This window comes from Salvia miltiorrhiza, chromosome 7 (genome assembly GCF_028751815.1).
Source record: "Salvia miltiorrhiza cultivar Shanhuang (shh) chromosome 7, IMPLAD_Smil_shh, whole genome shotgun sequence".
Lineage (NCBI taxonomy): Eukaryota > Viridiplantae > Streptophyta > Magnoliopsida > Lamiales > Lamiaceae > Salvia > Salvia miltiorrhiza.
The window spans coordinates 50,651,915-50,664,472 of record NC_080393.1 but is presented as its reverse complement, the minus strand read 5'-3'; the positions used below and the strand labels follow the sequence as shown (position 1 = coordinate 50,664,472).

The 12,558-nt window shown below is 37.8% G+C and overlaps 1 protein-coding gene across 1 annotated transcript; it reads left to right on the top strand.

Annotated features, from left to right (window-relative positions):
• Positions 1-10,616: 10,616 nt before the first annotated feature.
• Positions 10,617-11,414, top strand: LOC130994666 (ethylene-responsive transcription factor ERF027-like). The gene has a single exon (XM_057919738.1). The coding sequence runs from the start codon at positions 10,710-10,712 to the stop codon at positions 11,349-11,351; it is 642 nt and encodes a 213-aa protein (XP_057775721.1). The 5' UTR covers positions 10,617-10,709; the 3' UTR covers positions 11,352-11,414.
• The last annotated feature ends 1,144 nt before the right edge of the window (positions 11,415-12,558 follow it).

Below are 12,558 nucleotides of genomic sequence, written 5' to 3'. Positions count from 1 at the left end.
AATAATTTCGAATACGAATAATACAATTTCGAATCGAATCTCTAATCGAGCAAAAATATTCGATTCCTTTACAACCCTAAGCTTAGGTAGAAGAAGAGGGAGAGGTTTTGGGCTTAGGTATTAGTGGGCCGTTTTTTTTTAATTAATTAAGTGGGCCTTCTTATTCTATTTCAGCATGAGCTTTGTTTTAGTTAAACAGTTGGGCTGTATTGTTTTTAAAGAAAATGAGTTACTATTTTAAACTTTAAAGATTTGGGCTCTCAATTATTCTATTAATTGGGCTTTGCAGATTGCATTAAAATAATTTGCACTAAAGTTATTTAATTAAACTACTATTAGTTTAATTAATTTTATTATAAAATAATTTGCATAATAATATAATTATTATTATGTGCATATTTTAAGTAAACACTTATTATATGCTAAGCATGACATGAAATTTTCATTTGCATAATGCAATAAAGACATTCATGATTTAATTGGCTTTAATTATGAGTTCAATTATTTAAGAAAAATCGAGTAAGGATATTGTTGGTGTCCTTAGCTCAAGAATTTAGTTTTCAAATTTTTATTCATTAATTTTTAAAAACCCGGCTAAGTGAATCATAGAATGTTAAGCACCTCACTAAGACATAAAGTTAGCTTCACGAGACCTATTAAGAATAGAATTTCTTGTAGGCTTTGTGACCAGGGGAATTAGCGCTGCTTTCCCAAGACAGGGTTATATGTGTATGATCTTTAGATTTGCCTATCCGGGTGGTTTACTTTCCAAATGTATAAAGTATGATTGAGTTATTAAACTCTAAATGTTTCAATGAAATGCAAACTATTTATCCAGTAAAATATTTTGTGCACTCTGCTCTGTTTAAGGCTCGTATAAGTTAATCAATCGAGGTTCTCTCTTGACCTAACACGTTATTTGAGAATTGTGTACACCTATTAGTTGACTCGGTGAGTTGATCTCCATTCGGGCACTAATCATGTATGAGGCATTATAAGGGTGCTCGACGGGATGTGTTTCGGAGCATTGGGTCCTAAATGGGAACTTGGCTGGGTTACGCCTTCAGTTCAAGTAAGCAGGAGTAATGGATCCATTGGTGGCTAAAAGGTCAGGGATCACAGCGAGTAACTGAAAGAGAGTGTGATATGTGCGCACAAATGAAAGAAATTATTTTAACATACTTAGAAGTTCTTTCAATTTAAAACCTTCTAAGTTATGTCAATTATGATTGAATAAACTGCTCTTACGAAAATATGAAATGTTTCAAAAAATGCTTGCCCACTAAGTACATTAGTACTTAGCCCAAAAATACTTTCAAATATTTTCAGATTGGCTGGCCGGTGCTGACGGGACTGAGCTGAGGCTAGAGTTCAACTTTCTATTCTAGACTTCCGTTGTACCAATTACTCTTATATGTTATTTTGTCTTCTCAACTTAAGACTTTTGTGTTAGATTTAGAATAATATTTTTGATCGAGTTTAAACATTTAACTTCTAGTTTTATGCTAATGAATATTGGTTATAATGAATACTGATTATCAGAAGCATGAAACAAAACTTGTGATTCAAAGGGGCTTAGCTCGACTTGTTATCTTATTATTCGGGTTTGAACAAGGATTTTGCCTTGTGTTATTTCTATGAATTGGTTGCACCTTGATTGTATTTATTTCTTCAAGAATTGGGGTGTGACACATATTGTATTCAACATTATGCATGTTTGTGTTTAAAAATATACATTTTGCATAATAGTTTTCATTTTTGGTGTTTAACATTAAGTGTAAAAATATGTTTATACCCTTCTTATCATAAAAATCTATTCAAAACTTAAAACAAATGTCATAAAGCTCAACTATTGGATAAACAACAGATGAGATTTGATATTATAAATACTCTCTCAGTCCACTATATCGTTGCCACTTTGTGGACGACACGGGTTTTAAGAAAATAGTGAATATTAGTTTATAGTAGTGAGTATTGTTGTGAGTGGAGTTTGTGAACCCTACTGCTATAAATGAAAGTCACAAGGATATTGTGGACAGACCAAAATAGCAAAAGTACAACGATATTGTGGACGGAGGGAGTAATACCTGACACTTAGATATTATATACTCCCTCCGTCCCCTAAACTTATGCATGGTTGACTCCGATACGAGTTTTAATAAAAAACTGTTTGTAGTAATGATAGTGGAGAAAAAGTCCCAAATTGAGGGTATTGTTAAGTAGATTGTACGTAAATAGTGTAAGTTAAAAGAGTAAAATTGTAAGAATTATGTGTGGGGTAGTGTCCAAAAATAAAGTATGCATAAATTTGGGGGACATATCATTATATCAAGAAGGAGTATATGATAGGAACCATATAATACCCAAGCCTTAGGTATTGTTAGTACCCAATCTCATCTGTTGATCTTATTTATCCAATGGTTGAGATCTTTAGTATATTTAAAGCTTTAAACAAATTTTAAATAGTAAGTAGGGTACAATCTTATTATTTTACCTTGAACGCTAAACATAAATTTATGCATATTGTCAAACATAAACATGTATATTGTCGAACACAAACATAAATGTATAATGTTGAACACAAATAAATATGCATAAAGCAACTTAAAATTTTTACATGGTAAATTTATCTGAGAATCTAACAAGGTGATTCATCATTTTGTCACATAATTTTATAATACGGTATATATATATATATATATATATATATATATATATATATATATTGAGGATTTTTAAAATAAAAATGTAAGCTAGGAATTATTTTTAAAAATATTAAAAATTAGAAAAATTATGATTAACCATTTTTCTTTTATTCCCTCCGTCTCGTGAATCTTGAACAATTTCTTTTCGGCATGAGGTTTAAGAAGTTGGTGTAATAGCCCGCTCTTTTATTTTATGATTAAGATCAGAAAATGCAATATTTATTTATTTCATCTTTGTCATTAAAAATCCATTGATTATTTATCAGATAATAGAGTTCACAATCATGTATTAAATGTTTTCACGCAATTAAATTATTGAGACAATCAATAATTTATCTTCAATTTAATAAGCGACTTAGCAAAATCGAGTTATTAATTTATATGTGATAGAAATACTATTTCTATTATTTAAGAAGTCGTAGTTTACTTTCGACTTATAGAACGAGTTAAATTAAATATTTAATTCGTAAAGATACTTTAGCATACTCTAATTAGATTTACAGACACAGTTTTATCAAGACAGAGGGATTTTATTAATCACATCACTCTTTTACAATCTACCTATCACTAGTACAAGCACACTAGTTACATGGCTATACAAAAAGAGAAGGAACATCAGCTCCTCCCTACCCCTACTGTACTGCCACCTTCAGTCCAAATCATGCTGGTCATTCAGCCACCCTACCCCTGCTGCTCTTTCCCAAATCTGTCATAGGTCGGTGCTCTAAGCCACCAACTCCACTCCTTAAGAGCATTGGCAACGCCTTACTCGAGTAGGCACTCGAGTAAGGCGTTGCCTTCGTGTATGTGCGTTGCGGGGGGGGGGGGGGGGGGCGACTCGAGTATTGCTCGAGTGCTCGTGTAGCACTCGAGCGGCGCGTGCTGTGCACGCGCCTGAAATAAAAAAAAATTTCCAACGGCTATTTTCAATATTTTTGATTTTTTTTTTGTAACGGCTCTTTTAGCCGTTTGAGCCCTATTTTTTTTTCCTATTCTTTTCTCTCTATAAATAATACTTCTTCTTCCCTCATTCATCACAACTCACTCCTTCCTCCTACAATTTTTCTTGCAAATTATCATCTTCGTTCTTCCAAAAATGTCGTCACCCGAACATGATTTTTCGCCCGATTCCGACGAAGTAGCTGAAAAGTTCATGGAGTTGGTTGAGTTGTAGAAACAAGTGCTTCAATCATACTGCCCCCAACCGGCGCCAGAGCCGACGCGTGTCAAATGTCCCCGATCATACGTCCACCGTGATCGTGAAGAGGCCCATGTACGTCTCATGCAAGACTACTTCATCGACAATCCAACGTACGGCCCTACTTTTTTCCGGCGTCGTTTTCGCATGCAGAAGGAGCTGTTCTTGCACATCGTCGAGGCTGTTCAAGGTAAAGATATTTTCTTCCATATGAGCACTGATGTACTCGGTCGAGATTCTCTTTCTCCTTTACAGAAATGCACGTCGGCTATCCGCCAATTAGCCACCGGGGTTAGTGCGGATGTTTTCGATGAGTATCTCAAAGTGGCGGACTCAACCGGGCGTGTATGCCTCAAGAAGTTCTGCAAGGCGGTCATACGGGCTTTTGGAGCCTATTACCTGCGCCGTCCAACGCCAACTGACATGCAACGCCTACTTCATATGCACGAGGCGCGACATAGTTTTCCCGGGATGCTCGGGAGCTTAGACTGCATGCATTGGGCGTGGAAGAACTGCCCAAAGGCGTGGCACGACGCCTACACACGCGGGGATCAGGGAGAGCCCACCTTGATATTGGAGGCCTTTGCATCTTTCGATTTGTGGATGGCACGCCTTCTTCGGCGTCGCTGGTTCAAACAACGACATCAATGTGCTGAATCAGTCGCCTCTCTTCTCCGACGTGTTAGGAGGAACTGCGGCGCCGGTGGTCTATCATGCCAACCAGCGCGAATACCGGATGGGCTACTATTTGTGTGACGGCATATATCCGGAGTAGCATTGCTTCGTCAAGAGTCCATCAATGGCAACCAATCCGAATGAGGCAAGGTTCAAGAAGATGCAAGAATCGGCACGGAAGGATGTCGAGCGCGCCTTCGGAGTCCTTCAAGCTCGGTGGGGAATCATTCGAAGTCCGGCGCGCAATTGGTACGTAGAGCACCTGAAGGACATCATGTTGTGTTGCATCATTCTCCACAACATGATTGTGGAGCACGAAGGTGAAGCGACTGTCAACTTGAGAGATGATGACAAGGCGTCTAGCAGTGCTTCGACGGAGAGTGCTGGACAAACACCGGTGTCCTTCGAGGAATATGTGCGAAGGGATACAATTCTCCGAGATAGACATCTACATGCTCAGCTCCGAAATGATTTGGTGGAGCACCTTTGGGCACGTTTCGGACCTCTAAGGCCAGAGTAGTTAATTTTTAGGAATTGTTTTTATTTTATTTAAGTTTTATGTAATATTTAGAATTTTATAATTAATGCAATTTAAATTTGAAATAAATTGTGTTATTTAAATTTGAGCAATTAAATTTAAATGAAAAACATAAAAATCAAAACTAATGTTATCAAGTAGGCTATCAAGTAACCCCAATACAGCACTATTTACTCAATAACACAACCCACTATCAGGTAGGCTATCAAGTAAGCCCATTGCGGATGCTCTAAACCGAAAACAGAGATTATTCTAGTTGCTGCCTGGATTTCAAAGAGGTAAGACTTGGTCTCACCTTCATCATTTTTCCATCATTCCTCCTGCAACTGTTAAAAGAACATTTTATGTCATTAAACCCAATCAACAACAGCAGCCATCAACCACAAAGCATTCAAGGTAAATACTAAGCTCCCTTATTTCGAATCCAGTTCACATATCATCCATCAAACACAATTTAGATAAAGAATACAGAGTAGAAGATGAGTGTATTTTGCATAATGGACTTAGCAATCAACCAAAGTCAGTTTTTATATGTTCTTCATGAGACAGACAATGAGGACTTTCGAAACAGAAACAAACCACTATGGCTAGTTTTACCCACTGCATAATCGAATTATAGAAATACTAGAGCTCAATAGAATCATGAACTGAGTTTACAAACAAGCTTTGAGTTTTCGTTCACGATAGAGTATTAAGAATGAATTTAGCTTTCAATTAAGGAGGGGAGGCTGTCCTGTTCCGCCAAACCGAAGAGCGTCGGCGGTGCCAGAGCTCTGCTGCTCGCCAGACGAGATCAGGGGAGAACCCGGCGACGATGAACCTTTGGGCGACACAGGCCGAAGAGCGGCGTCGACTTCGCCTGAACCGAGAGAGAGAGAAAGGCTAGAGCTCGATTCTTGAGCAGAGGAAGGACTTTAGTGATTACAGACAGAGAACTAGGGCTCACCTTTTGCCCTCGAGTGTGTGCACGTAAGTGAGACGAAGAAGGGCAGCAAGCGGTGATGTCTTGAAATTCGAAGGCCGTCGCGGCGGCAGCTTGATGGAAGAGCTAGGGATCGGGTTTAAAAGGGGGAAATCACCTGAATCTTTCAGTGAGAGGGTAGAGGCGAGAAGAGGAAGAGGCGACGCAAGTCGATAAGCGTCGGCCTCGCCGGAATTCCAGAGCCGCGGAGGCGCGACTGATTTTGAGGAAACAGGAGCGGCAACCTTGTTTGTGAGCGGAGGAACTGGAATCGAGAAGAGAGTGAGGGAGAAGGCTGAGTTCAGCCGGAAATTTGAGAGGAGAGATCGAGAGATGAGAGGGCGGCCACGCCGGCCCCTCAACAGCGGAGAAGGCGAGATGACCGGCGCAGCCTCGCCAGATTTTCAATGTAGTGCGGCGGATTGGGGGATGACTGAGGGAGAGGGTTCTAACCGTGAGTTGAGGGAGAGATATGGGCCATTATTTTTATCTCATGTTGGGCCAGTTTATTTATCTACGTTGAGCCTCTACATTTTTTTCCTGATGGGCCATTTTTTTTAGTAGGGGCGATTCTTATTTTATTTGGAGCCCAGACTTAATTATTTAAGTGGAATGGGCTGCCATGGTTATCTGATTGGGCCCAGCTTCTTTTATTTAATTGGGTTGTCTTATGTTGCTCCCAATTAATAATTAAATTATCTTATTAATTATTTAGCCCGATTAAAGATTAGTCTAGATTAGAGCTGTCAAACCTTGCGGGCCGGCCCGGCCCAGCCCAACCCAGCGGGCTTAGGCAATTTTTTGGGCCGGGTCGGGCCGGCCCAAAATTTCAGCGGGCCTTGAACATTGAAGCCCAGCTCGGCCCTATACGGGCCGCCGGGCGGGTCGGGCCAAAACGGGCCAAAAATTGATATATATATATATATATATATATATATATATTTCCAAAAATTAATAAATTAATCAAATTTAAAGAAAAAAATCGAAGACAAATTCGATGAAACAAAAAGGGCCTTAAACAATCTACATCTAAATTACGTAATTGACTAAAATTAAATGTAAACAAATATGACTAAAACTAAATGTAAACAATATGAATACAAGTAAAAAACAAAAACTAATTGCAAAAACAACAAAAATTGAAAACGATTTATTTACAAATTAATTAATACAGTAATCAAATCAACTGGAATCAAATAACAACCACCAAAAATAAATAAATCTTTCAAGTAAAAATAATTTAATATTGATTGTTGATTGCTAATTTAAATCCTGAGTTAGACTTCGACTCGTCATTGTCGTCAATTGAAGAAATGGACTTAGATTAGGTTGGGTCCATTGGAATTTGGGAGGAGATATAAATTTTCAAAATTTTCACCTTCTATATTGACGGACCGGTTTAGGCTTGAAAGCCCGGCGGGTTTTTTGGCCCGCGGGCCGGGTGACCCGGCGGGCCGCATGAGCCGGGCCAGGGAGGCCCGGTTTTTTTTGGGCCTTGAAAATCCTAGCCCAGCCCGGCCAAAACTACGGGCGGGCCGGGCCATTTTCGGCCCATTTTGACAGCCCTAGTCTAGATTAATCTATTAATTGGATTAGGTTAATTCTAATTATGGATTTAATTTAGAACGAGGTTATGAGATCAGTATGCAGGTTAGCAAACCCTAAGATGAGTGGATTAATCAAGATTAATAATCCGATCTCTTAAGACGAGCTTTAATCCTATAGTTGGATTATTATTAACGGAATATGAGTCATGCATATTTAATTTACGTATTCTCATTTATTTGAGAATTTTTCTTGAGTTAAAGTCTTACTTTATATTCTCGGATTAAAGGTCAAGCACAAGAGTAAGAGCTAGTCAATGAGTCACTGAACTGTAGCAAAGTCTTGCTATCAGGTGGGTTTACTTTCATATATATATCAAATGAAAATATTTGAACTGAAAATATTTCAACTATTGTCTTGCCATAAATGTTTCAATTTTAGTATGATATCTATCTGCTTTGGCTTTGCCACTGATGCAATCGAATTCGGGTTCTAAGCGGTTGATAGCTATATATCCTGTCAGGATTAGTGTACACCAGTGACCGTGAGTCATCTAGCGGGTTGGCCGGTCAAGTGACCGTGAGAGGTGACCACCTCACCGACACACAGTTCCAGATATGATAGATTACAAGAGAACTTAGTCTGCAGACGAATTTAAGAATCACTAATGAATTTAGTAAGCTCGGGCCTATTTAGCTAAAACTCCCTTGATGTACTGTTTATAATGGCATGACAATTTACAGCTCTACGAAGCATGCTTGTGTTTATATTTAGGCATACGTACTCATTGAGTACTTTTGTACTCAGCCCTGCATATATTTATAAATGTGCAGGTTGAGCAGTGGCTGATGAAGATATTGAAGTGACGAGCAGAGCTTTTGTCATAAGTTAAATAAGTGAACTCTTGGATACATGTCTTCACACATGTAATCAGATTATGTTTTCTGCTGTGTACTCTCAAGTATTATGCCTTTTAGGTTAAGTCGGATTCATCCGAACTTACATGTTATTTGAGTCTTTGTGATTAAACATCAATTATCTTATAAAGCCCCCTTCATGTCCTTCATTAACAATGAGTTGAGTTCGATCCCCCATTATTTTCTCACCCACTTTCTATCCCCGCTTCTAATCTCCATCCCTTAGTCACGATTTCCCGGCTTAATTATCCTTAATCAAGTTCGGTCGTGACAGTTGGTATTTTATGTGTTAAGTCATAAGTGTGATAGGTGAAAAAGTGAAAAGGTGAATAAAGAAAAAAAATTTGTCATATAATAAAAATGCTCAAATTTCGCAGAACAATCTAAAAAATAAATACTACTAAACTTCGCGGGACGGAGAGTATATCCCTTCACACTCATTTTTCCCTAACATTCTATGCAGGGACGGAGCCGGGGGGGGGGGGGGGGGCTAGAGCCCCCTCCCAAATTTTGAGTATTTTTTTTTTTTTTAAATATATATAGATATATGTTTATAGAAACAATCCACCCAAATGGCCATAATGAAGAATGAAAATTAAATTTTGTCCACCATTTGAAAAAACACAAATTTTGGCCATTTTTATTGATTTGGACGCTTTTGCCCTTAATGAGGCGGACTGGGTAGGATCAGACACGCGGGTCGCGTGCCGGGTCGGGTTAGGCACTTATGGCACTAATAGTGCCATAAGTGCCATAAGTGCACACTTCCCCCTAGGGTTTAGATATTCCATTTAGGGTTTAGATTATTCATTTGGGGTTTAGATGTTCCATTTAGGGTTTAGATTATCCATTTAGGGTTTAGATGTTCCATTTAGGGTTTAAATGATGTTGTTGTTTCTGTATTTGTGCTGATGACCATTTTACTTAGTTTTATTTTGAATTTCGTTGGCACTTATGGCACTAATAGTGCTATAAGTGCCAAAATGACTATTTTACTTGGTTTTATTTTGGATTTTCGATGGCACTTATGGCACTAATAGTGCCATAAGTGCCTAACCCGACCCGGCACGCGACCCGCGTGTCTGACCCTACCCAGTCCGCCCAATTAAGGGCAAAAGCGTCCCAAAGCTATAAAAATGGCCAAAATTTGTGTTTTTTCAATGTGTGGCCATAAATTGTGTTTTATGCTTCATTTTGGCTACTTCAAAATTTTACTCTATGTTTATACCTATTATAAAATAATTTTATTTTATAAAAGAGTATTTGGTTATTATATTCTCTCATATATACTTAATTTAAGGATAATTTTGTTATTTAAAACTATATAATCTATGAAATATTGTTTGTTATTATTACTATTATACTTGTCTTTTAATAAAAAATGCCTAATATGTATGAAATGCTTAAAAAAATTATACTAATGTATTGAAACTAATTTGTAGTATATAGAAAATATATAATTTATGGACATGTTGTTTGTTATTATTATTATTATGCTTGCCTTTTAATAAAAAATATCTTAAATATACGGAATTTCCAAAAAAAGTTTTGTGATATATTGAAATTATATAATCTATGAAAATATTGTTCGTTATTATTAGTATTATGCTCGTATTTTAATAAAAAAATACCTTAAATATACTGAATGCCCAAAAAAAATTTCTCGGGGGCGGTGTACAAGTTCAGCCCCCCCCGAACTAAATTCCTGGCTCCGTCCCTGATTCTATGAGAATGAAAAAATAAAAATCAAACTCTTTGATAAGCAACCATATATTCGGACTCACTTATTGACTCCATGGTAGCGGCCAGTTCCCAACAAACTATTCATCATACGTATAATTACACCATAAATATTTTCACAAATTTAACTTCTTCTTATTTCTTTTTTTGATAAAACAAATATAAGTTGAAAACGAGATGTATTGACATCTTTAAAGAACAGCTAATAATTAGCTTGCTTTTTCATGCTACAATACGTGTTTTATGCTTGTCTGTATATGTCCAATAACCCCACGAATTTCCCACGGTTCACTATATACATATATACCACCACCTCTTTTATCATTTCTTCCATATATCAACCCTTCCAACAATTATAGTTTCAAACATCACAATATCCTAATTCAGTTATTATTATTATTATTATTATTATTATTATTATATACACCTCATGTTTGTATCTATGGCTGACTCTCCACGTCATAGTCAACAACGCCACCCTTCTTCACCAACTCCACTGCCGCCGCTAGCTCCGTCTCCGAAGAGGGCTGAGAAAGCCACGAAAACGTGCTCCGCCGCCTCCTCCTCCTCGGGAAAACACCCAATATACCGCGGGATAAGGAGCCGCAGCGGCAAATGGGTGTCGGAGATTCGTGAGCCAAGAAAGACTAGGCGTGTGTGGCTCGGCACCTATCCCTCGCCGGAGATGGCCGCAGCCGCCTACGACGTCGCGGCACTCGCCCTCAAAGGCGGGGGAGCCGCATTGAACTTCCCGGATCATGCCGCCTCGTTTCCGGTCCCGTATTCGTCTTCGGCGCAGGATATTCGCCGAGCTGCCGCTGCTGCGGCCGAGCTCATGCGGCCGGATGATGAGCGGCGGAGGAGCGATGAGACGGCGGCTAATGTGGAAATGGTGAGGAGCGGCGGCGGCGGGCATGATCAGTATGTGGATGAGGAGGAGTTATTTCACATGCCTAACCTGCTGGTGGATATGGCGGAGGGAATGCTGGTTAGCCCGCCGAGGATGGCATCGCCGCCGCCGAATGAGTGGCCGGAGATTTTCGGCGGCGATAGCTTGTGGAACCACTTTTAGCAGTTTTAGTTTATATATAGGATTATTGGTTAAATTAGACTAACCTTCGTGGATTTTTGGTTTTGCACTATTTTTAAATTGTTATAAATTTATGATGATTAAGATTTTCGTTCAAAATAAAGTCGACGTGGCAATATGGTGGCATAAATCCATTCAAAACAACGTTGTGTTGATCATGAAAATTTATGCCACTAAGTTGTAACGTCAACTTTAATTTTTGTGAAAATCTCAATTGTGGTAAAATTATAACAGTTGTTAAGTTTATGAAAACTTTAATTTTTGTGAAAATCTCAATTGTGGTAAAATTATAACAGTTGTTAAGTTTATGAATTTTTGTACTATATATTTTAAAATTGAAAAATTAAAAATCGACCAATATTGGTATATTGTCAATGCCAATGAGGCTTATATATGGCAAAATATTGAAAATGAATGAGAGATATTATGCATGCACAACTTGGATTGTTGGAGAAACATACGTCCAATGATGCATGCTGAATTTTACCTCTCAAAAAAAAAAAAAAAAAAACCAAGTTTGATTTCGAGATTCAAAATTATTAATCCAAAAGTGAGATTTCTGTTATTTAGGAACTCAGGACTCGGAGAATTAAATCAACAATATATAAATTTTTCAGTGTGTTGTTAAGTGTGTAATTGATGATATCGAGATGTTATTAATTTTTTGTATATGTACGTGTTCAGATGATCCATATATATGTTCTTAAGTTCCGATCAACAATTAATTTACGTGTTTAATTTTGTATCGTTTCTTTCTCTTTTTGTTGACAGAAATATGTTATTATAAAGTTTGAGTAGTTATAATTAATTTTCATGAAGGGACCAATAAGAAAGGGATAATGTACTAAGGATTCAGTAAGTCAAAATAATCATTAAAGGGATGAAAGAGACACATATATGATGAAATCGGAAAAATAATTTGGGGTTCTGATTAACCGAAGAAAGTAAGACTCATGTCGATTTAGAGAAGAAATTAAGGAAACGAAAACAGACATTTGAAGGACCATTTCTTACACCCACGACTTTTGTGCAAACCAAAATTTATCTCCCAAGATTTTGGTTCAAATTCCACCGCCGAAAGGAATATAATCACATACTTAAAAAGCATCTCCAGCGCAAGGTTTGTGTCCCGGATCGACGCGGTGCACAATGTTTGCACACGGAGAAAATCCGGTCTATCCGACTCCAT